This window comes from Neoarius graeffei, chromosome 4, assembly GCF_027579695.1.
Source record: "Neoarius graeffei isolate fNeoGra1 chromosome 4, fNeoGra1.pri, whole genome shotgun sequence".
NCBI classification, from domain to species: domain Eukaryota; kingdom Metazoa; phylum Chordata; class Actinopteri; order Siluriformes; family Ariidae; genus Neoarius; species Neoarius graeffei.
Window position 1 is genome coordinate 105,360,578 of NC_083572.1, and position 26,697 is coordinate 105,387,274.

The window sequence follows — 26,697 nt, forward strand, 5'->3', positions numbered from 1 at the left end:
GCATTTTCTCTGCAGAAATACAGTCTAGTTTTTCTGTAATATTTAATTTTGTGCTGGAAAAAAGGAACGTTTGGAACGCAAATGTTTTTGTACTGACTTGATAATGTAGAAGTCATAAAATAGAAATCTAACAAAGTTTCTATGAAAAAAATACGGTGTTTAAGAATTTCACAGTACTGTACCAGTTCTCTTTCAAAACAACTTAAGAACGACCGTTACATCAATATTTATGCAAATAAACCTGCACGAATTAGACGATTTCTACACAGCTGCTTAAAGTCACTTTTTCTGCTTTCTTCATTCAGATTATGCGGGCCAGTTCACATCTTCAAGGTTGCCAGATTTTCTCCTCCAGAGTCAAAGCAACAGAAATAACATTTAATCAATTAGGGACAGAAAATAAGGACCGGATAAGGAATTAGCATTGATTTTTTTTGCTGTAAAATGTAATATGATGCAACATAAAAGAAAGAGACAACTTAAAGATTAAAAATAAATAGTAGTTCACCTCGAGCATGGAGGTAAATTTATAAAAGACATCCAGTATATTGGCTAGGCCATCCTTAAAAAAAAATCCGTTTCCTGTCCACCGGGTGAGCAAAAAAATTTTCAGTCGGGAGGGATTTATTCGTCTCGTTCTCGTTATCTCTAGCCGCTTTATCCTTCTACAGGGTCGCAGGCAAGCTGGAGCCTATCCCAGCTGACTACGGGCGAAAGGCGGGGTACACCCTGGACAAGTCGCCAGGTCATCACAGGGCTGACACATAGACACAGACAACCATTCACACTCACATTCACACCTACGCTCAATTTAGAGTCACCAGTTAACCTAACCTGCATGTCTTTGGACTGTGGGGGAAACCGGAGCACCCGGAGGAAACCCACGCGGACACGGGGAGAACATGCAAACTCCGCACAGAAAGGCCCTCGCCGGCCCCGGGGCTCGAACCCAGGACCTTCTTGCTGTGAGGCGACAGTGCTAACCACTACACCACCGTGCCGTGGGAGGGATTTATTATTTTATATATATATATATATATATATATATATATGGATAAGAAATCGCAATGCTGTGTTTGCTTTTTCTTTCAGTACTTTATTACAAAAGCAGACACATTTAATAAAATATGACAGTTTAATCAACTGAAACTTGTACAAAAACTTTGTTAGCATTTTAAATGCTGACTGCAACATTTGCAAAACTTTTACAAAGGTACTTAAAATGTCCGACACACGGACTTTTTGTAGTTCTAAATCGAGCGTTAGGCCTAGTTCGGATGAAATTACACTATTAAAATGATCACTGAATGATTTGTTTTTCTGAATCTTTACCATTTTGTTGTTCGCTAGAATACCAATTTACGATTTCACACTTAAGCAAATGTTTGAAAACTCCGGATCTCCTTCCTTCATGGTAGCTGCCATTTTTTTGTGCTGCACGGCGCATGCGCAGAGCTGATTCAGTTCAGAGTGCGCGTGCACTCGGCGGAGGCAGTAGTGTGTCAGAGGGAACAGAAGCAGAGATGACGCTTATTTTGTCTCCGGTAAACCAGTCTTCTCTCGTTCAATTACGTGCTGGCATCAAAAGACACCGTTGGTTGTAAATGAACCCAAACTGAGTGGTTGGAGTGTATTTTCATACACAAATGGAGAAATGTTCGCTGAGTGTGTAATTGTGTAGCCCAGGGGTGGGCAAACTTTTTGGCTCAGGGGCCACATTGACTTTTGAAATTTGCCAGGCGGGCCGGGCCAACACCAAATTCATACATATCGAACATAAACCGGAAAAGCTTTAGTGTTATTGTAAGGCCTTCACTGACAGAGACCCAAATGCAGATCAGATTGACATTTATTTTAGTTCTCAGTCAACAAAGGCAGAGCAGAAAAAGGCTTGCAGTTCAATAGATTGGCACTGGATCTATCCAGAAAAGTAACACACACACACACACACACGTGACAGTAAGAAAAGTAGCACACTTAATTCTTAAATTACATCTGTGAGCTGCCAGGATGAGTAGGATGCCAGTGTATTTGTGTATTTGTATCATTTTATCAAAGTCAAAAGTCAAAGTCCTTCCCACGCCTTACAGTACCTGGTATTCCTAGGCAGTCTCCCACTCAAGTACTAACCAGGCCCAACCTGTATGGTGGCGCATCGGGCGGCGCTGATCTCCGTTTCCATAGCCCTCGGCCTCTCGCCTATTACATCGCTAGGGTTACAGTGGGGGGCTAGTCCTCTGGTAACCACGAGAGTTTAACTCCCCATGCACATCTGTATTGTAGCGTGCCTTGCCAGATGGCGGTAGGTACCATTTTTATGATGGTCTTTGGTATGACCCGACCGTGAATAGAACTCACGATCTCCCGATCAAGAGGCGGACACGCTACCACTAGGCCACTAGTCGGTCGTATCATTTTATACATACAACTAAATTGCATATCATTAAATTGAACTAAATTACATATCAGTACATATCATTTTTGTACATTTCACTGAACTCGTAGATTTACACCCGAGTGTTTTTTTTTTAACCATCCACTTCCAGCCTGCCAGTACAACCAACCACCATTAGTAGGAGAGGTACCACACCATTCCAAAATGTTTGCAGTTCAACAGTTTGGGTACCACACCATGCCAACATGTTTGCAGTTCAATGGCTTGGCACTGGATCCATCCAGCCCACAAAATCAAACAAAACGGCTCAAGAAAGCAAAAAACTCCAAACTGGTTTTCAGGTTCAAAGTCACTCACTGAAATATTTCCAGTCCTCAAAAAATCAAAACACAGGTTCCAAACAGGTTTTCATATTCCAAAAGGCCACTCATAGATCAGAATAACCTCCACAGGCAAAAGTCCAGGAACAGATACAAGCAGAAGCAAGGTCAGCTGCTCATAATACACCTATAATAGCAGACAGGGACATAAATGAGTTAATACTCACATTCACTCAGCAACCGCTGAGCTGTATTCGTCCGTTCTTGCGCTGACTGGTTGTTAGCATAATTAGCATGCTTGGAGGAAAAGTGCCGTTTGATGTTATATTCCTTTAAAACTACAACGGTTTCTTTGCAAATACGGCATACAGCCTTTGATCGGACTTCAGCAAAAAAATATTTAGTTGTCCATTCTTTATTGAACACCCTGCACTCACTGTCCACTTTTCTTTTTTTAGGACCACTCATTGTAAAGTTTTATCCTGTGTTCTCGAGATCATCAGTGGCACGGGCGCCAGAATGACTTCCATGGCACGCGCTGCACCACTCTGCAAATGTAATCCCGCGTGAATACGACTGACTGGAAAGACGGATCTCTAGAACACCTGTCTACGTGATAACACTGACGCTTATAGTTTATAGATCTGCTCAATCGCGTTTATATGATTGTCTTCCGCGGGCCGGATTAAAAACGCCAACGGGCCGGATGTGGCCCGCGGGCCGTAGTTTGCCCACCTCTGGTGTAGCCCCACTGCAGAGCATTGTCGTTGTTAATTCATAGCATGCTCAGCTGCATGAATGTGTCATGCACCGAAAATAAGAGATTTACAAGCCAGGAACGCCTCATGATGCAATACGCAAGAAAAGAAAGCAGATTTACTGCCATTTTACTTTGTATTTGAGTAAAGTGAATAAATAAATGGTCTGTGGAAAATACAGTTAATCCTGGGAACTGCGTGCACAGGAGTTTATTTTGTGTTTACTCCCCCCGGCTGGCTACTTATTTGTCATGGCTGGCTAGTATGAGCCTTAGTGGAAAGCCCTGGGAATGCGGAAATGTCAAGTTCGATTTTAGATTTACGAACCCGAAAAAAATGTCGAAAAAATGGCATTAAAAAAAAAAAATTTCAACCGCACAAACAGCACTCACCCGGCCGGTGGACCGGAAACAGAACATTTTTTAATAACGGCCCTAGGCAACTACTACACCGTGTTGTAATCACCACATTAATTACTGCAAATTAAGTTTAACTTAACAAATATGGCTTCATTAGTTGCCAACTTATAAAATAGCACTTGATCCAGTACGTAAGATTATTCTGTCGGCAGGCTTCTAGTACTCGAGTCCAACTCATGCCCTAATTTTAAGGACTCGTGATTCGGACTCATAAACTGGTGATGAGGACTTGGATTTTTTTCTTTACTTTTTGTAACATGCCATAATAATTTGTCATAAGATACATTTCTATCTACATTAATTTTTATACGAATTTGGTGCAAGAGAATGCACATTCACCTGTCCATACGTCATGTTCAGGAACAAACTAACGTTAATGACGCTAAAATGCCTGGAGAGACGCCCCTGGGATTGTCTGCTTTGCTTCTACAGACTTCTCGTGCAGTGGGAAAAAAATACACTGCTATGTGTTCCATATGTAGACGAACTATCGAGGAGATGACGGGGACGACCTCGAACTTCAATCGTCATTTGGTAAGACTCCACCCAGAGAAGGACGTGACAAGCTATGCTCATTGCTCTGTTGATAGCAGGGCTTGCTGAGCGATGAACTAGCTAGTGTTAACCCTCTCTCATGTTATTTGCCCTGTTGATAGTGGGCGGTGCTTGCTGAACGATGAACAAGCTTTTTATCTACAGCCTATTAACTAAAATGGGGCAGTCAAGCAGGAACGTTAGTCCAACACAGTAGCAGAGATGCTTTCACATACCGTAAAGGCAGCAACAGACACCGTCAAATGGTGCAGGTGGAGTCTTGTTCTCGGACTCGAAATTTTCTTTAACGAACACTGGGGACTCAAGACTGGACTCGGGCTCAAGGTTTAGTGACTCGACTACAACTCTGTCTGCAGTTATATTCTTTATCGCATGCTGACAGTTACTCATGGACACAACTTAAGGTATCGAGGTCATGAAATTGTCCTGTTTGCACAGGATGAAGGTGAACTTTGAAGAGTTTGGTTCCAAAACGCGATAAACGCTAAATTTGAAAAATTGAAACTCCCGCCACCAAACCATCAGCAATTATCATATCTTACTCGTACCATATTCAGTTTTCGCCAAAGCATGATATCTGCCATTGATTTACACACTGCATTACGGCCTTTCATTCCAAAACGCAACAAGCGCCATCACCAATTTTTCTCAAAACCAGACCTGTCCATTTGGCCAATCAGAGGCCGCCATTGGCTTGAAGTCTTCTAAGATGGCTGCGCCCATTAAGTAGGAAATCGCTTCTGCACTTCTCGCATTTATTGGACAATTTCATGCTGAATTATGAATAATTTCGATAAAATAATCTAAAAAAATAATCCATAAAATAAAATAATCTGTCATGAAAGAACACGGTTAAATGCATTTTAAATAGAAAGGGATATGTAGCATTTTTGGGGAAAATGCTGTGGCATGGTAGCCTGGCAAGCCAGACTAAATGTGAATATTTAGTCTGGCCTCGCTCGTAGACATTTCCGAAGGGTGCGGGAGGAACAACCCGCTGTCTTTCAACCTGTCTCTGTGCGTATAGGCCAACGCTCTGACCAATCAGCGCAACAGTGACTGTGACGTAGTCAGAGCGACAGAAAGCAGTGGGGGAGGCCTTGAAATAAATAATTTTTCAAAATGCGTATTAATTAATAAACAGGTTCTAGATATTAAGAAGTTTGGAGATAATGACCACAAGTTTGGAGTCTGTACCACATACTTAAAGGATATGGGACATGGATTTTTACCTGGGCATAATTATGTATAAAGGACATAAGAAATGCCATCTAAATCACTGCAGGGCGTCAAAAATGTGAAAATCATCACATTATTCAAGTTTTTCTATACATCAGCGTAAAACAAGGATTCGTTAATGAGCTAGGTGGTCACGTGACCCGTGATGTCACAAAAACTTTCCAAGGAGCCAGCGCTTGGGAATCTAATGTAAACAGGTTACCGAAATGGACACCATCGACAGTGACATTCCCGATGTTTCACAGAGATGTGAAGTTAGACCCTATCAATTCGAACCGATAGCTGGAAATTCACATGAACATGGATCTTGTCTTTACTCTGACGGGTCAGATGATTCTGAGAGTGAGAGTTCATTCAGCCCTCATGAAACTGAAAGCGGTCGGCTGGATAACACTTCCTGGTAAGTTAAAAACAATTCTGCTCAAAGGCTAATGATCTGTTGAAAGAAGTATTATTTTTGTATCATACATTGAAAGTTCATCATAGATCTAGCTAAAGTCCGTCGCAAGCCAGTTTTTTTTTTGCTGATATTTTTCGAGATTGATTGAGATACAATGCTTCCAGAGTCCGAGATGAAAACATTCAAAATGGCGAAACGAGTCAGAATTATGATAATCAATAATTGATACACCCAAAATTATAATACTAATCCTTACCTCGGCTTTCAGTCGCTTAGCGCAGAGGTCTTCAACAGGGGGGTCGCGAAATCGCACCGGATCACTCATATCAACAAAAATATTCCTGCCCTGTCCCCTGGCCTCCGTGCAGGGATGCAAACAGCGCGCCTTTTGGCGGATGCCGCCTTTTTCACGGCTGAATCGCGCAGATCCGATTTTTAAAAAAAAAATAGCGATGTTGGTTCATGGAGCATGAGGCATGAAGTGTAAGGATGAGAGAGAGACGGTTTGGGTCGGGAAGCTGCGCGCATTTGTGCAGCCTGGCGCAGGTGTGCGCGGCTTCCCGATTTGAACTGTTTTTTTTCTCATCCTTATGCTTCCTGTTTCATGAATTAATATCACTCAGTATCTGAGTATTAATGTTGAAAGAATCCTCAGTGAAATGGTCCGAATACAGTTTGTGGGAAACAGTAGGTGCAAAGTTTTTTCAACAGGTGTTCTGTAAAGTTATCCTACCAAGCCTACTGCGCATGCGCGAAGCCTACTGTGCATGCGCAGGTGAGCCCACACTTTCCTCAGCTTCGGGTCCTTGGGGAATGCAAAAAAACTTACTCCAGGGCATTTCCCATTGGAATTATTGCAACCATAAGCAGCACAATACACCATGATGTCCAATGTATGATGTCCAATGTACTTTAAAGACTATAAAAACAATTTTCTTGTCATCCACTTCTCCATTCATCTACCCGCTTGTGCTGTGCCCGAAAGTTTTTGTGACGTATGATCATGTGACAGCGGCTCTTCCGGTTGCAAAAAATGCATATCGGAAGTCGAGCAGAAATGCCATATAATCATCACGAATATAACGATTTTGCTGAATTTAATAGATGATTTTGTATTTGTTGATGCAATTAATTCATATTTTTAATGGAAAGAAACTGATATAGCGTGTATTTATGTTTCATGTCCCATGTCCTTTAACATACACTCTTATTTTTTTTTCAAGTGTTTTTCAAGGGTTTGCTTAAACTGTTTTGGAGAGTTTTTATTTAGTGGTGTTTGGTGAGATAATTTCCCTTAAATTTAAAATAACGGGAAAATAAGAAACAATCAAAAAGTAATGTTTCAAAGCGGTTTATTAATTCTTCGTACTGCACAAACTAGCCCCATCCTTTTGGCTACGAGCGGAGCTAGCTGGTAGATCAGACTTTTGCCATAGCCGGTCGGCAAAACAGCGAAAACGTCCTTCTTGAAAAGGAATGAGCGGAGAGCCTCTTCCTGCTCATGTTTCAACGAAAACTCCAAGTCTAATTCTTCTAAAACTGATTCCAAAGCGGAGTCAAACGCGCGCTGTTCACTAGCCGTAGCCATCTTTCCTGTTGTGCTTTCTCCAGCGTCGCGCAGCTTTGTCGTCACTCCTGCAAAAGCCCGCCCAAAGAATCCAAACAAAAACCTTGCGTTGTGATTGGCGGGCACGATTTGATGCCCGGGGTGTTTTGTTGATATGGTGCGAGGCTAGACCCACTCGTAGGCAAAAATATTTTTGGCCGCTAGGCGGGTGGGTCTAGTTTACTAGGCTAGTGGCGTGGATATGTAGCGACTTGACAAAAAAAATAATTACTTGGTTCAGTTAAAAGCTGTTAATTAGTTCTGGATTTCATTTTTGAAGTTTATTATCATTCAGGAGTTAATCAATAAATTTTAAAACAGGATACCATGGTTTTCCTTTCATCACTTCCTGTAATCAGAAAAAGTGATTTTTCTCGAAACAATGGAATTGGATATATAGCGTTTTATAGGAACCAAACTCTTCATTTATTGTGATGAACTCTTCTTGAAAAGAAAGTTCGCCCATGGTTTGAGTGATAAGTCGACCGAGCACTCGGCTTCACCGAGTGTTGTTCACGACTCCATAAAAGCAAACAATGTCTATAAATACAATGCTAACGTGAGCAATTTCTGTATTAAACCCTCACAGTGCATAACTCATCTCTGAATACAGCCCTGTGTCTTCGTAATTAGAGATGTGCGTGTTTGTACCCGTCCTGGCGATCTGAGTGGCAGCTGGTCCCTCACGAGAGCCAATCAGAGCAGAGACAGATATTCTGTAGGAGGCGCTTTGCTGTAACCTGCTGATGGTGTAGGACCTGACGCCAGAAGATATGATCTGAGAGTCTCCCGTTCCTGTGAGGAGAAAAGACAGAATATTCTTCAAGACAAATCCAGTACGAGTCCTGGAGGCACTCGTTACTAATCTCACACCTCATTTCCTGCCTACCGTCACTATGCTGCCAGGTGATTTTGTATCCCGTTGCTCTGGATACAGGATTCCAAGATATGCGAATCTGTGTGGAACCAACGTCAGTAAGCTGTAAACCTGTGACTGTCCCAATGTAGCCATTTGTCCTGGTGGAGAGAGTGACCACGTCCCCGACCTGACTGCCAATCACAGCAGCCACGCCCACAATGACAGATTCATCAGGCTGTAATCGTTCTATAGTGTAGGAAGTAATGTCTGCGCCAAGCTCACGGAACTGCTCCGGATCTGGATACGAGAGAGAGAGAGAGAGAGAGGATAATCTCACAGCAATACTGTTTCTGCTGTTATCATAAAGACTGATCCATGTTCATCCCAGGACAGGTTTAAATTAATCTGTTCCTTCTAATACATTATCATTTCTACAACAACAGCTCATTCACAGGGACGGACAAGGCAGACAAACCGATTTTAAAAATGTCTGTATTCGCTGATACGATGAGGGTTTCTGTGAGGAGATCTTTATTTAACATTTCTGTACGGTAAGGCGTGTCCATGGTGTGGACGTGTCCATATAATATAAAGAACATTACACGGTAGCAAAAAGAGATGAAGTTTATCTTCTCATGCTGAAAGATGCATCACTCGTGATGTATCCATTCACCACTCGAAGATAAACTTCACATCTTCGCATCACCGGATGCATAATATCCTCTATTCATTCTCTCCACATTCACTGGATCTGAGCAACCGTGCGCTCTGATTGGCTACTCTACTACTAGGATATCAGCTCGTATACCATGAGTAGAGAAAAACAAAATGGTGGAGCGCATCAAGTCAGATATACCCAGAGTTCTAACTTGACCAAAATATCAGCGTAGTGGCGGCAGTCATAATGGCCGGGGGTTCACAGCTTACGGGTTCTACATGCTCGGAGATGCGTTCTAGTGCATTTCCTGGCACTTGCAGGTCTCGCTGAAAGTCACTCTTTTTTGGTAATATTAATGAGATTTTTATTTTGCCAAAAGTTGCTGTGATTGCTTTTGATTGAAGATTTATTATAATTAATATTCAACAACATTATTAACATTTTTGGAGTAAGAATAAAACAACCAGTTGATGTTCACCAAGTGTCAGCTTTATTTTCAGCTTCAGTCATTCAATTACAATACATGACAATCCAGATCTAACTCGTATCATACCTTCATCTACTGACCGTTACTCTGACTGTTTCAATGCACCGTGTTGCATAGTGAAAAAAAAAATTGCCGGGGACCAGCATGTATGCGTAAGCACCTCTTAACACGGGTGGAACTTTACCGCCAACACAGCATAAGGCAGAAGGTAAACCGGACTAGCATGATAAGTGACGATCTTCACACAGAACGACTCTGGCAACTCTTCACTGGGAGCTTACGTGGCCGGGTAGTGGAATATGTCCCAATGGAGAACATCTGCATGGCAGTGCGTCGTCACCACCGCATGGGGATAACGAGAGAAAATTAAACAGAGCTCATTGAAGATTGACAAGAGCTCCTGCGCAGGCCAAAGGCATAGAGTGTGGATACATAAAGAAACCCATCGAGTTGTTTTCTGATGGTTTTGGTCCTGTGCGTGCCAACCACCATACCAGTGTTAGCAATTACCAGTCATACTCACCGCCTAGTGGTCAGTGTTAGTAATTACCAGTCATACACACCGCCTAGTGGCCAGTGTTAGTAATTACCAGTCATACACACCGCCTAGTGGCCAGTATTAGTAATTACCAGTCATACACACCACCTAGTGGCCAGTATTAGTAATTACCAGTCATACACACCGCCTAGTGGCCAGTATTAGTAATTACCAGTCATACACACCACCTAGTGGCCAGTATTAGTAATTACCAGTCTTACACACCGCCTAGTGGCCAGTATTAGTAATTACCAGTCATACACACCACCTAGTGGCCAGTATTAGTAATTACCAGTCATACACACCGCCTAGTGGTCAGTGTTAGTAATTACCAGTCTTACACACCGCCTAGTGGCCAGTATTAGTAATTACCAGTCATACACACCGCCTAGTGGCCAGTATTAGTAATTACAGTCATACACACCGCCTAGTGGTCAGTGTTAGTAATTACCAGTCATACACACCGCCTAGTGGCCAGTATTAGTAATTACCAGTCATACACACCGCCTAGTGGCCAGTGTTAGTAATTACCAGTCATACACACCGCCTAGTGGCCAGTATTAGTAATTACCAGTCATACACACCGCCTAGTGGCCAGTGTTAGTACTTACCAGTCATACACACCGCCTAGTGGCCAGTGTTAGTAATTACCAGTCTTACACACCGCCTAGTGGCCAGTATTAGTAATTACCAGTCATACACACCGCCTAGTGGCCAGTATTAGTAATTACCAGTCTTACACACCGCCTAGTGGCCAGTATTAGTAATTACCAGTCATACACACCGCCTAGTGGCCAGTATTAGTAATTACAGTCATACACACCGCCTAGTGGCCAGTATTAGTAATTACTAGTCTTACACACCGCCTAGTGGCCAGTATTAGTAATTACCAGTCATACACACCGCCTAGTGGCCAGTATTAGTAATTACAGTCATACACACCGCCTAGTGGTCAGTGTTAGTAATTACCAGTCATACACACCGCCTAGTGGCCAGTATTAGTAATTACCAGTCATACACACCGCCTAGTGGCCAGTGTTAGTAATTACCAGTCATACACACCGCCTAGTGGCCAGTATTAGTAATTACCAGTCATACACACCGCCTAGTGGCCAGTGTTAGTACTTACCAGTCATACACACCGCCTAGTGGCCAGTGTTAGTAATTACCAGTCATACACACCGCCTAGTGGCCAGTGTTAGTACTTACCAGTCATACACACCGCCTAGTGGCCAGTGTTAGTAATTACCAGTCATACACACCGCCTAGTGGCCAGTGTTAGTAATTACCAGTCATACACACCGCCTAGTGGTCAGTGTTAGTAATTACCAGTCATACACACCGCCTAGTGGCCAGTATTAGTAATTACCAGTCATACACACCGCCTAGTGGTCAAGTGTTAGTAATTACCAGTCATACACACCGCCTAGTGGTCAAGTGTTAGTAATTACCAGTCATACACACCGCCTAGTGGTCAAGTGTTAGTAATTACCAGTCATACACACCGCCTAGTGGCCAGTGTTATAGTCGGTAAAGAAATAAATCAAAAGAGGTTGGCTATGATATAAGAAAATTCTACAACCCAGAAGCTCCACTTTTAGGCAGTGCCTAAATCTATACATTATTAATGTGGTGGAAACTTTTACAGGCGTGTCGGGAATATAGATAGATAGAACTTTGTCATTGTTTTAGAAACAATGAAACACAGTTTAGCAGCTCTGGGTACTGGCAGTGCAAAATAGACACACGAGAAGAAAATAACACAAAAAGAAACACAACAAAGAGACATAAAAGCAATAAACAGGCATTTTCCTTGGGGGAGGAGTTTGTTGCCCCTCACTGGTGGAGTTGGGGCAGGGGAGGTGGGGTTGTGCATCCGACAGCTTGAGGGTAGAAGCTGTTTTTAGTCTGTTTGATGCAGCTGAGTCTGTATCTCCTTCCAGAGGGCATTAGGGAGAACAGATGATGTCCAGGGTGGGTGTGGTCCTTTAAAATACAGCTGGCTGCCTTTTGTAGTCAGTCAGTGTAAATGTCTTTGAGGGGAGGTAGTGGTGGATCAATTATGCGCTCTGCTGCCCTCACCACCTGCTGCAGGTCCTTCCTGTCCTCTGCGGTACAGCTGGAAAACCACACTGTACAACAGTAGGTCAGGACACTCTCTATTACAGATCAATAAATGTTGATCCGCACGTGGCGAGGGAGACGAGCTTGCTTTAACTTCCTAAGGAAGTAAAGCCTCTGTTGGGCTTTCCCCACCTGATGGGAGACGTTTGTGGTCCAGGTGAGATTAGCCAAGATGTGGATGCCAAGGAACTTGAAGGTCTCCACCCTCTCCACCTCCTCACCGTGTATGCAAAGGGCAGTATGTCCGGTGCTCCTCAATCTCCTAAAGTCCACCATCATTTCCTTAGTTTTTGAAATGTTTAAGTCCAGGTTATTGTCTGAACACCATTTTGTCAAGTGCTGAACCTCCTCCCTGTAGGCTGACTCGTTGCTTTTAGTTATCATTCCCATTATTTAATATGGGGCAGCACGGTGGTGTAGTGGTTAGCGCTGTCGCCTCACAGCAAGAAGGTCCGGGTTCGAGCCCCGGGGCCGGCGAGGGCCTTTCTGTGCGGAGTTCGCATGTTCTCCCCGTGTCCGCATGGGTTTCCTCCGGGTGCTCCGGTTTCCCCCACAGTCCAAAGACATGCAGGTTAGGTTAACTGGTGACTCTAAATTGAGCGTAGGTGTGAATGTGAGTGTGAATGGTTGTCTGTGTCTATGTGTCAGCCCTGTGATGACCTGGCGACTTGTCCAGGGTGTACCCCGCCTTTCGCCCGTAGTCAGCTGGGATAGGCTCCAGCTTGCCTGCGACCCTGTAGAACAGGATAAAGCGGCTACAGATAATGAGATGAGATGGAGATTATTTAATATTGTGGGTGTAGCGGTAAGGAAACATTGCATGTCGGCCTGATACGCTGAAAACGCCTAATTAGAACCCTTTTATACATCACTTTGTTATCAAGCATTTCAAAGAAAAAGAAATAGCTAAAAAAAAAAGTCCCCCCACCCCAACACAGCTCCTGTTCCACACTCCAGCCCAGTTGGTTGCGGTAATGCACCTTTAAGTAATGCAAACCGCCAAAAAAACCCTAACGAAGAACAACAACAAAATGGCAGAGCATGTTGCTAAACCAACTGAGGACGAAATAAAAACTCTACTCAAAAACAACCTCCCCTCCCAAAAAAAAAAAAATTAAACAATACAACAAGAGTGCTTCGAGAGCACAATATCCCCCGCTGGTAACTCTGCCGTAACTCTGGTTAAAATGCAACTGAATTTAACGAAATTATCATTGCATTTTTCACAAATTGCTCCTGTCATTTTGCCGGTATGTTTACATGCTAAGCAGAAATGATTTTGTTGGACAGTTTGTGTAAACTTTTTATTGATCGAATTTGCAAAAAAATTAAAATGCTCCGTTTCTCAAAATCCAGTGAATGTGAATAGAATAAAACAATTATTCCACTCAATCTCATCGTACATGGATTATAGACAACTCGGTGCTACGCGCCTCGTCGGCTATCAGCTCAGGTACGACTCGATTTCAGGGAATAACTCTTAAATGTTCAATGCATGTCATATACGTACTGTTGCCTTGTCTCCAGGTGACTCTGTACCCCGTAGCCTCGGTGACCACGTTCCATGCGATCCGAATTCGTCGACTGTTGATGTTTACGAGACGCAGGTTCGTCACCTTGCTCGGGATTTGTGTTGTTGTAAAGTCTGTTAGGGAAACACATCAGGCAGGAATGCAGTTCCTTATCAACCTTCCCTTATCAAAAAGAAGTATACTTCAAGTTCATTTTATGAAGTCTACTTCAGTAAAGTTAAAGTACATTTCCTCAAGTATACTTTTGTGTACCAAGTATACTGATATCAATGTACTTACAGTATACTTGTACGTAAACTAATCTAATACTTCTTGGGACTAAATTGGCCCGTTTTTAGTTTATAAAAAGTATACTTTAAGTCTCAGAGAAGTAAACCGAGTATTCAAATCGTATTTATTTTGTACTGCAAGTATATCACAAGTAAGCTTATATACTAATAGTTTCCTAGTTCTATACTTGTAGTCGACTCTTTAGTTTACAAAAGCATACTTCATAGTATACTGGAAATATACTATGAGTTTACTTGTTTTATACTTCGAGTCCACTTTTTAGTTTATACTTTATAGCATATTGGAAATATACTGCTAGTTACTGGTTATATACATCTAGTCCACTTTTTAGTTTTGAAGTTTATTGCAATTACCCTTCTCGGTATACTATTAGTTTTCGAGCCTTAACCCTTACCTCATGCACACTACCAGTAGGCAACTTAAGTGTTTTGTAGCTTAAGTTACAATGACGTTATAAAGGTAAGAATTCACAGAATAACAACAGATACTCAGGATTAAGAACATATTCATTTTCTTTAAAAATCAAAATTTAAAGCAACATTGTATTATATGCCAAAGTATAAACATATGGCAATGACAACTGAAATTGACATCCAAAGTTCTAAAGAAAAATAAATAAATAAATAAATAAATAAATAAATAAAATTATCCGACTCAGGAGAAATAAAAACAAAACCTCCCAGCAAACACACACGTACAACCCCAATTCCAAAAAAGTTGGGACAAAGTACAAATTGTAAATAAAAACGGAATAGACGGCACTGCATCACATACAGGCATGCTTCTGTATTGGAAATCACAAAATGGGCTCAGGAATATTTCCAGAGAACATTATCTGTGAACACAATTCACCGTGCCATCCGCCATTGCCAGCTAAAACTCTATAGTTCAAAGAAGAAGCCGTATCTAAACATGATCCAGAAGCGCAGACGTCTTCTCCGGGCCAAGGCTCATTTAAAATGGACTGTGGCAAAGTGGAAAACTGTTCTGTGGTCAGACGAATCAAAATTTGAAGTTCTTTATGGAAATCAGGGACGCCGTGTCATTCGGACTAAAGAGGAGAAGGACGACCCAAGTTGTCATCAGCGCTCAGTTCAGAAGCCTGCATCTCTGATGGTATGGGGTTGCATTAGTGTGTGTGGCATGGGCAGCTTACACATCTGGAAAGACACCATCAATGCTGAAAGGTATATCCAGGTTCTAGAGCAACATATGCTCCCATCCAGACGACGTCTCTTTCAGGGAAGACCTTGCATTTTCCAACATGACAATGCCAAACCACATACTGCATCAATTACAGCATCATGGCTGCGTAGAAGAAGGGTCCGGGTACTGAACTGGCCAGCCTGCAGTCCAGATCTTTCACCCATAGAAAACATTTGGCGCATCATAAAACGGAAGATACGACAAAAAAGACCTAAGACAGTTGAGCAACTAGAATCCTACATTAGACAAGAATGGGTTAACATTCCTATCCCTAAACTTGAGCAACTTGTCTCCTCAGTCCCCAGACGTTTACAGACTGTTGTAAAGAGAAAAGGGGATGTCTCACAGTGGTAAACATGGCCTTGTCCCAACTTTTTTGAGATGTGTTGTTGTCATGAAATTTAAAATCACCTCATTTTTCTCTTTAAATGATACATTTTCTCAGTTTAAACATTTGATATTTCATCTATGTTCTATTCTGAATAAAATATGGAATTTTGAAACTTCCACATCATTGCATTCCGTTTTTATTTACAATTTGTACTTTGTCCCAACTGTTTTGGAATTGGGGTTGTACATATTATGTAATGGTTAGGTAGTGGTTTGTTAATGTCATGGAAATACGTTGTAGTTACGTAGCAGGCACGTCCTAATACAACGTTGTGCCAATACATAACGACAATGTAGTGGTAATAGGTAAACTTCTTGTTTGTAAGGGGAGTCATCACTACGTTTATCAATACCTCATGTGTAAATCTATACACACACACACATATTGCTGTTCTTCTTTTATCAAACCACCCACGTCTGATCTTGCGATCAGGACTTCAGAAATAATATCAGAGTAAGACAGGTAGGATTGGAACTCGTGTTGGATCATATTACAGAAATTTATTTCAATCATATTTTCAACATTCTTCTCAGGAAAGGTACAGAATGTAGGAATCATCGAAATGTGAAAAAATAATTAACTTGGAATATGAGCTGGAATAATTTAATGTTAATGTCTATTTCCACGGGTTTGTAATGATTTATTTATTTATCCTGTCATTTATTTATTTCATGATTGCTGGTACCATTAAATAATTAAAGGGGAACTGAAGGCAATTTTTTTATTATCAAAATTCTATTTATCTCATTTTATTAAATATACTGTAGGAATGCATTTTTGATCGCTATTTTGTCGCTGCTATAGCAAGTTATGAGTGTTTTGAAATATGCTCCATAATAGATCAGTCCATATGTCAAAGCAACAGCTGTAAACGAGATTCGCTGAGACCTGTGCGAGACATCGTAGGACGGGAGTAAAACATACAGCGGAAATCAAAGTGACCAACCCTGTGTCCGAAATCGCTCACTTGTTCACTACTCCCTACTCCCTATATAGGGAATTACTGTATAGAGGACTATATAGTGAGCTCATTGGTAAAATGAAAAAACGCTTTCGGACACTAGTCCGTCGCGCTGGTATTTACGTCATTACTGTCGCACAATTAAAACGTGCCAGATCAGTCAGCTGGTGGGTTTCAAAATAATAAATACACACGTGTTTTTGTGATAAATCCACATTATACTGAGCGCATGTCCCACATTAATCAAGACAAAGTACCTGGAGCTTTCAGTTCTTTTAATTCAGGGCTAAATACTTTCTTCTTTGCCACTGCCTTTTATTAAATCAAATTTGAGACTTTTAATTTGATTTCTTTCAGCGCGACTGCTATGCATGATGGGATATATTGCTTTGGTTAGTGACCATTGTTGTACACTACTTTTCGTGATGCATTGTGGGATACTTTGAGTGCACTATATAGGGTGTAAATAATCCTCACAAAGGTTTCGGACAGCACTACAAAATGGCGTCCTCACTATATAGTGCCCTATATCGTGAGTAGGGAGGGATTTCAGACACAGGGGTTGTCAAAAGATGCACGCGCCCTCTTTCGAATGCTGATGTAATCAAGCCGGAAGTTTTGTTTGTTTTGATAGCAATCAGGAAAGTTTGAAGTCGGCAGTAATCATCATTTAAACTTGTTTTTGTGCAATACTTCGTTCGGAAAACAGTTTTCACAAAATGGCGGCACTGACACCTGGCTGACACGTCACATTTCGAAGTCTCGCACAAGTCTCGTGAAGATCGCGCGGATAAGCGACGCCTGCCGTGGACCAAACGCACTAAATTCAACATGGCTACAAACCAAATAGGCCGATAAGTATAATATTGAATTGCAATTAGTTGCCAATACGAGTTACGATATAAGGTTACTAAAACTGAAAACGTCATTGAATAACATGTTAATTAAGAAATAAAGCAAGTTTAAAAATGACTTCAGTTCTCCTTTAAATCTATCAGAGTCACACATGAAAGTTAGTGGGTGGGATTGAGCATCTGATTGGTTACAGTGCACTGAAAGTCATGACCAAGCAATCCAGCTGTTCTAATGTACAAACCACACACACACACACCAGGGCTTTACATTAACTGTTTTGCTCACCAGCCACTGTGGCTAGTGGTTTTCCCGAGTCACTAGCCATTCAGCCTTTTCACTAGCCACAATTTTGTTCCCAGGAAATCGCAGTTTTTTCTTCACCAAGATATGTTAAAGTTCAGAAGATCTAGATTTAATTATGAACGGCAGCATATAATGTATCTCTACAGTAGCACTCAAGTATTCAGTGCTGTTAAGGTCGCTCCCTATATGAAAACATGCAACCAGTTCAGACAAAAATATAAACAGAGTATTCTGTTTATTGAACTCAAATTCAAGCCCCTTACAATATGAAATATCGTATAATATGAAAAATAACATTCAGTACAACTGAACTGATTCTAATATTAAAAGTCCAATTCAAAACATTTATCATTGAAAAAAATTGATGTTTTGATATGCAAGTATTACAGTGGGGCAAAAAAGTATTTAGTCAGTCACCAATTGTGCAAGTTCTCCCACTTAAAAAGATGAGAGAGGCCTGTAATTTGCATCATAGGTACACTTCAACTATGAGAGACAGAATGAGAAAAAAAATCCAGAAAATCACATTGTCTGATTTTTAAATAATTTATTTGCAAATTATGGTGGAAAATAAGTATTTGGTCAATAACAAAAGTTCATCTCAATACTTTGTTATATACCCTTTGTTGGCAATGACAGAGGTCAAACATTTTCTGTAAGTCTTCACAAGGTTTTCACACACTGTTGCTGGTATTTTGGCCCATTCCTCCATGCAGATCTCCTCTAGAGCAGTGACGTTTTGGGGCTGTCACTGGGCAACACGGACTTTCAACTCCGTCCAAAGATTTTCTATGGGGTTGAGATCTGGAGACTGGCTAAGCCACTCCAGGACTTTGAAATGCTTCTTACGAAGCCACTCCTTCATTGCCCAGGCAGTGTGTTTGGGATCATTGTCATGCTGAAAGACCCAGCCACATTTCATCTTCAATGCCCTTGCTGATGGAAGGAGGTTTTCACTCAAAATCTCACGATACATGGCCCCATTCATTCTTTCCTTTACAGGGATCAGTCGTCCTTGTTAGGACTTGGACTGTTTTGGCCTCTAGAGGCCGCTGTTATTTCCTTTTCGTGTCTTGTTTATTTTGGCCTCTAGAGGCCGCCACTGTTCCTGTGTTTTGTGTTTTTGTTAATTGCCTGTTAGTCCTAATTATCTTCACCTGTGTCCTTAATTAGTTTGTGTATTTATACCCCTGAGTTCAGTCCTCTTGTCACGGAGTCTTTGTGCTGTTATGTTTATCTCCAGTTTCCTTTGTACTGTGTTTTGTGGATCTTCTGAGCTTTTGCATTTTTGCCTTTTTCTTTTTGAATTATACTCTTTGTTTTTGTTTTTTTTTGTTTTGCCCTGGATTGTATATAGTGTACATAGTATAAATAAACCTTTTGTTACTTTTTCTACTTCCGCCTCACGCCTCTGCATTTGAGTCATTCCCCTGGTGGCCTAGTGGGGGTTTGCTGGATCATCACACCAACGAACCAGGTTCGAATCCCAGCAAAACCCTAACAGAAAGACTCTGTCATGACCGACTCAGCAGAGGCTGCTTCTACTGTCTACCCGGCCAACCTTCAGGGAATTATGGCAGCTTTGACATGCTTCGGAGCGACCATGGACGCTCATGGACGTACGCTCACCAGCCAACGTGAGGCCCTTGCTCGCCACGAGGAACTGCTTCAGCAAATTGGGAAAACCCTGGCACAGCTGACATCTCTGCCTGCATCTCCTGCTCCTGATCCAGCTCCCACTCCTGCTCCAGTGCCTCCTGCCATGCTGCCTTCTTCACCTCGCGAACCCAGCCTTCCTGCACCACAGAGGTATGACGGCAAGCACAGTGAGTGCCGAGAGTTCCTTACCCAGTGTCAACTCACCTTTGAGCTTCAGCCTACCACCTACACTACGGATCGCCGCAAGATTGCCTTTGTGATCACCTTATTAGCTGGTAAGGCGTGAGCCTGGGCTACTGCTATCTGGCAAAGACAGGGACCTGAGTGCTTTGATTTCCAGCTGTTTTCTGAAGAGATGCTTCGGGTCTTCGATCAGGCAGACATCAGTACCGACGCAGCCCGAAAGCTCATGTCCATCCGGCAAGGAGGAAGCGTCGCAGATTACGCCATCTCGTTCCGAACACTCGCAGCAGTAAGTGGATGGAACGAGACTGCCCTGGTGTCAGCCTTCCACCATGGTCTGTCTGACCCCATCAAGGACGGTCTGGCCTCTATTGGATGCCCAAGTGACCTCGAAACCCTCATCTCACATGCTATTCGTCTGGACAACAGGATGAGAGAACGCCACCAAGCCTTGAGCCCCCCCAGCCTCCCTACCTCTACCTGGAGACCGTCTACCTCCTTCAGTGACTGTCCAGAACCCATGCAAGTGGGTCGTACTCGCCTCTCCGCATCTGAGAGGGAGCGCAGAAGGAGGGACAAGTGCTGCATCTACTGTGGCAAGCCTGGTCACTTCCGAGCATCATGTCCCGAACTCTTGGGAAAAGGACCGCCCCGTCCAGCCGAGGGAGGGTTGTGACGGGGCCTACCCTCTCTCCCGGACTCCCTGGCCAAGGAATCTACATCCCGGTCTCCATCTCCTGGGGTGAGTCTGTCCACTCTTGTCAAGCTTTGATAGACTCAGGGGCAGCTGGGAACTTTATGGATATTCACTTCGCCCAAAGCATCAATATACCTACTGCACCTCTTGAAGTCCCTCTGTCTGTGTCTGCCCTCGATGGCCAAGCGTTAGGTGATGGAAGAGTCACTCAAGTTACTTCTCCAGTCTTCCTCCAGTCTCAAGGTCACAAGGAAGAAATATCCCTGCACCTGATTCCTTCACCTGAGTTCCCAGTTATTCTAGGCCTTCCTTGGCTTACTCGCCACAACCCTCGCATAGACTGGGTAACAAGCCAGGTTGTGGAATGGGGCCCTGCATGCCATGCCTCTTGTCTGCTCTCTAGCTCTCCTGTGTCTCCTGCCGAGCCCCCTGATCTCACCGAGTTATCTCAAGTTCCCACAGAGTACTGGGATCTCAAGGAGGTATTCAGCAAGAGCAGGGCCGCCGTTCTTCCTCCGCACCGAGCCTACGACTGTGCCATCGACTTGCTCCCTGGGACTACCCCTCCTTGTGGCAGACTGTTTTCCCTCTCTCAGCCAGAACGCAAGGCTATGGAGGAATACCTCAAAGACGCCCTGGTCTCTGGGTTCATTCGACCCTCCACCTCACCTGCTGGTGCCGGCTTCTTCTTTGTCGGCAAGAAGGATGGGGGGCTTCGACCATGTATTGACTACAGGGGCCTGAACAAGATCACTGTGCGCAACCGATATCCCCTTCCGCTGATGTCCACTGCTTTCGACCTGCTCCAAGGCGCCACCGTCTTCACCAAGTTGGACCTACGGAACGCATACCACCTCATCCGTATCCGACAGGGAGACGAGTGGAAGACTGCCTTTAACACCCCGTCTGGGCACTACAAATACCAGGTGATGCCCTTCGGACTCACCAATGCACCAGCTGTTTTTCAGGCCCTAATCAACGACGTCTTAAGGGACATGATTAACCTGTACGTCTTTGTCTACCTCGACGACATCCTTATCTTTTCCAAGACCGTGCAGGAGCACCGCCACCATGTCCGCCAGGTTCTCCAGAGGCTGCTACAGAACAATCTGTTCGCCAAGGCCCAGAAATGCGAATTTCATGTTCCCGAGGTCTCCTTTCTGGGATTTATTGTACGGACAGGCCAACTCCAAATGGACCCTGCCAAGACCCTGGCCGTCCGGGACTGGCCTACTCCCAAGTCCGTTAAGGAGGTTCAGCGGTTCTTAGGATTCGCTAACTTCTACTGCAAGTTCATCAGGAACTTCAGTTCTGTGGCAGCACCCATGTCAGACCTCACCAAAGGGACAGGTGGATCTTATGGCTGGTCTCCTCAGGCAGAAAAGGCGTTCAAAGACCTCAAGGCCCGCTTCTGCACGGCACCCATTCTGGTCCTCCCGGACACCTCCCAACCATTCATCGTGGAGGTGGACGCCTCGGACAGTGGTGTCGGCGCGGTACTCTCTCAACGTTCGGAAGGAAAGCTGCACCCCTGCGCTTACTTCTCCCACCGCCTGAGTCCTGCGGAGTCCCGGTACGATGTGGGGGATCGAGAACTGTTAGCGGTCAAACTGGCCCTTGAGGAGTGGAGGCACTGGCTGGAGGGAGCGCAACATCCATTCCTGGTTTGGACTGACCACAAGAACCTGGAGTACCTCCAGCAAGCCAAGAGACTGAACCCTCGACAGGCTAGGTGGGCCCTGTTTTTCAGTCGGTTTGACTTCACCCTCTCGTACCGTCCCGGCTCCAAGAACACCAAACCTGACGCACTGTCCAGGCTGTTCTCTGCCACTAACAGGGAGAATGAAGTCGGGCCTATTATCCCGGTGTCCCGGATTGTGGCCCCTGTCCGCTGGGGTATTGAGGAGGCTGTTCGACGAGCCCAACGCCAGGACCCCGGTCCTGGGACGGGGCCACCGGGCCTCTTGTACGTCCCACATCAAGCCCGGGCCAAGGTTCTCCAGTGGGGTCACTCTTCCCCTCTCACCGCCCACCCGGGAGCTCGGAGGACCCTGGACTTCCTGAAAAGACGCTTCTGGTGGCCTAACATGGAGCAGGAAGTAAGGTCATTTGTCCTGTCCTGTGAGGTTTGCACCAGAACCAAGAACCCATGACAGCGTCCCCAGGGTCTCCTGCATCCTCTGACCATTCCCCGGCGTCCCTGGTCCCACGTGGCAGTCGACTTCATCACGGGTCTCCCTGAGTCACAAGGTAACATGGTCATTTTGGTCATTGTTGACAGATTCTCCAAGGCCTGCCGCTTCATACCTCTGTGCAAACTCCCCTCTGCTCTTGAAACAGCAAAACTTATATTTAATCATGTCTTCCGAGTCTTTGGTCTTCCACAGGACATCATCTCAGACCGAGGGCCCCAGTTCTCCTCCCGAGTGTGGCACGGGTTCTGCAAGGTCATCGGAGCCACTGCCAGCCTCTCTCTCCTCTGGGTTTCACCCACAGTCCAATGGTCAGACGGAGAGGCTCAACCAGGACCTGGAAACCACCCTGCGAGGCCTGGCTATGGATAACCTGACATCGTGGAGCACCTGGCTGCCATGGGCAGAGTACGCCTACAACACCCTGCAGTCATCGGCCACCAAGCTGTCGCCATTCCAGTGCCAATTCGGGTTCCAGCCACCTCTGTTCCCGGACCAGGAGGAGGACGCGGGGGTGCCCTCGGTCAACCAATATGTGAGACGGTGTCGCAAGACCTGGAGCAAGGTCAGGAAGACCCTCATACAGACCTCCAGAACCAACCAGACTCAGGCCAACTGCCACAGAAGACCTGCACACACTTTCCGCCCTGGGCAGCGGGTTTGGCTGTCCACTAAGGACCTTCCGCTGCGGGTGGAGAACCGCAAGCTTGCTCCTCGCTACATTGGCCCCTTCAAGGTGGTGCGCAGGGTGAACCCTGTCTCCTACCGGCTCCAGTTGCCCCGGACTCTGAGGATCAACCCCACTTTCCATGTTTCCCTGTTGCGGCCTGTACTGACGTCTACGTATGCCCCTGCCCCTAGGAACCCCCCACCCCCCTGCATCTTCCAGGGGCAGACTGTGTTCACTGTGCATCGCCTGCTTGACTCCCGCCGGGTCCGCGGCGGGTTGCAATATCTGGTGGACTGGGAGGGCTATGGTCCTGAGGAGCGCTGCTGGGTTCCTGCTCGGGATGTCCTAGATAAAGAACTGTGTCGGGACTTCCATTCGGCCCATCCGGATCGCCCTGGGAACGTCAGGAGACGCTCCTAGAGGGGGGGGTCCTGTTAGGACTTGGACTGTTTTGGCCTCTAGAGGCCGCTGTTATTTCCTTTTCGTGTCTTGTTTATTTTGGCCTCTAGAGGCCGCCACTGTTCCTGTGTTTTTGTTAATTGCCTGTTAGTCCTAATTATCTTCACCTGTGTCCTTAATTAGTTTGTGTATTTATACCCCTGAGTTCAGTCCTCTTGTCACGGAGTCTTTGTGCTGTTATGTTTATCTCCAGTTTCCTTTGTACTGTGTTTTGTGGATCTTCTGAGCTTTTGCATTTTTGCCTTTTTCTTTTTGAATTATACTCTGTTTTGTTTTGCCCTGGATTGTATATAGTGTACATAGTATAAATAAACCTTTTGTTACTTTTTCTACTTCCGCCTCACGCCTCTGCATTTGAGTCATTCCCCTGGTGGCCTAGTGGGGGTTTGCTGGATCATCACACCAACGAACCAGGTTTGAATCCCAGCAAAACCCTAACAGTCCTGGTCCCTTTGCAGAAAAAAACCCCCAAGCATGATGTTTCCACCCCCATGCTTCACAGTAGGTATGGTGTTCTTTGGATGCAACTCAGCATTCTTTCTCCTCCAAACACGACAAGTTGAGTTTTTACCAAAAAGTTCTATTTTGGTTTCATCTGACCATATGACATTCTCCCAATCCTCTTCTGGATCATCCAAATGCTCTGTAGCAAACTTCAGACGGGCCTGGGCATGTACTGGCTTAAGCAGGGGGACACGTCTGGCACTGCAGGATTTGAGTCCCTGGTGGCGTAGTGTGTTACTGATGGTAGCCTTTGTTACTTTGGTCCCAGCTCTCTGCAGGTCATTCACTAGGTCCCCCCATGTGGTTCTGGGATTTTTGCTCACCGTTCTTGTGATCATTTTGACCCCACGGGGTGAGATCTTGCGTGGAGCCCCAGATCGAGGGAGATTATCAGTGGTCTTGTATGTCTTCCATTTTCTAATAATTGCTCCCACAGTTGATTTCTTCACACCAAGCTGCTTACCTATTGCAGATTCAGTCTTCCCAGCCTGGTGCAGGTCTACAATTTTGTTTCTGGTGTCCTTTGACAGCTCTTTGGTCTTGGCCATAGTGGAGTTTGGAGTGTGGCTGTTTGAGGTTGTGGACAGGTGTCTTTTATACTGATAACGAGTTCAAACAGGTGCCATTAATACAGGTAACGAGTGGAGGACAGAGGAGCCTCTTAAAGAAGTTGTTACAGGTCTGTGAGAGCCAGAAATCTTGCTTGTTTGTAGGTGACCAAATACTTATTTTACCGAGGAATTTACCAATTAATTCATTAAAAATCCTACAATGTGATTTCCTGGATTCTTTCCCCCCATTCTGTCTCTCATAGTTGAGGTATACCTATGATGAAAATTACAGGCCTCTCTCATCTTTTTAAGTGGGAGAACTTGCACAATTGGTGGCTGACTAAATACTTTTTTCCCACACTGTATGTGTATTATCAAGTATTATGTATTATCTACTAATAGTGTGTGTGTGTGTGTGTGTGTGTGTGTGTGTGTGAACATGTGTAGAGAGAGACATTAAATGTCCCCATTACATTCATCATCAGATGAGTCTGAATGGTCCATGAAAAATGGTCTTCGTGACCTGAGGCTTCCAGCAGGCCATAAGTTGATAGCTGGGGTGGATCAACTTCTTTACAATTGCGTGAATGTTTCTAAACAGCAGCTCCATCCTCTCCAGCTCAGCCGACTTCATGACAGCCAGGGACTGAAAGCAATGCTGTCCTGTAGTGACCAGCCGTCTTCGCCTGTTTTGATGTTATAGTACCGATGTGTGCATTTGACTTTTCGTGGTCCTTTATAGTTTCGAGTTTAAAATTACTGGTGCCTGTCTTTGCCAGACTTTCTACAGTCTTCGCAGTACATGGTATTTTCGGTTTTGCTATGAACTAGCCAATCTCGCCCGAGCTTCCATTTGTCATTGAACTGTCTTATCTTCCTATTAGCGTCTTGTTCATCTCCATGGCCGCAGCCAGCTCTGAAGTCCCCATGGTCCAGACCTCGGTCATTTTTAAGAGCTGAAAATACATTTGTACGCTAAATATTCAACTGGATAAAAAAAAATAAACATTAAAATGTCTCCGTAAAAAGTGCATTGTTAATTATATTAAACGTTGATTCTGTCTTCTGTGTGTGTTTCGTGCGCATGGCTCTGAGACCAAGAACACAAAAGCGAATGAGCGCGCGACTCGGAGGAGGAACGCAGTGCAGTAGACACGGGGTTTCCATGGTAACCATCAGTGCACTTTCATCAAGCTGTTCAATTTACATTTTGGAAGCAGCGCAGTTGTAGCCTGCCTTGTTTGTGATTTTAAAAATAAATCATTCGATAAGCCAAAGCAATAGAGTGGAAAGTTTCAACTTATGTTTGCCTTGGATAACTTTACCTAAAACATGGTGGTGTATACTGATTCTTTTCACAGATTTTTTTTTTGTGTAGGTGTAACGGATGTCAGATTGTTAATGTATCTTAGTTCCATAGGCTACATGGTTAAGGTATCTTTTGTCCTCATTGCTTGGGCCAGATCAAACCATTAAACAAGTTTAAATTATTCTTACTCTTGCCACATACATGATTTTTTTTTCCAAAACTGATGATATTCTGTTCAAACACCATTAAAAGTAATTTCAGGAATAGATATCTTGTGTGGTGTGTAATTCACCCCTCGTTTAAATATGTCGAACATTTTTTCGGCGTGCGCTTTGCGCATCATGGACCTTGGTGATTTTAAAATGCTGCTCCGGCCCTGATCATCTCATCTCATCTCATTATCTCTAGCCTCTTTATCCTTCTACAGGGTCGCAGGCAAGCTGGAGCCTATCCCAGCTGACTATGGGCGAAAGGCGGGGTACACCCTGGACAAGTCACCAGGTCATCACAGGGCTGACACATAGACACAGACAACCATTCACACTCGCATTCACACCTATGGTCAATTTAGAGTCA

The 26,697-nt window shown here is 44.2% G+C and overlaps 1 protein-coding gene across 1 annotated transcript in view; it reads right to left on the bottom strand.

The window, feature by feature from the left end:
• The window catches only part of col7a1 (collagen, type VII, alpha 1), a 519,627-nt gene that overhangs the window by 316,597 nt on the left and 176,333 nt on the right, over window positions 1-26,697 (bottom strand). Inside the window, exons 17-19 of the mRNA XM_060918496.1 lie at window positions 13,869-14,003; window positions 8,582-8,848; window positions 8,344-8,487 (exon numbers count right to left, since the gene is read on the bottom strand). Of these exons, the coding sequence (XP_060774479.1) occupies window positions 8,344-8,487; window positions 8,582-8,848; window positions 13,869-14,003 (546 nt within the window). The remainder of the gene's footprint in view (window positions 1-8,343; window positions 8,488-8,581; window positions 8,849-13,868; window positions 14,004-26,697) is intronic.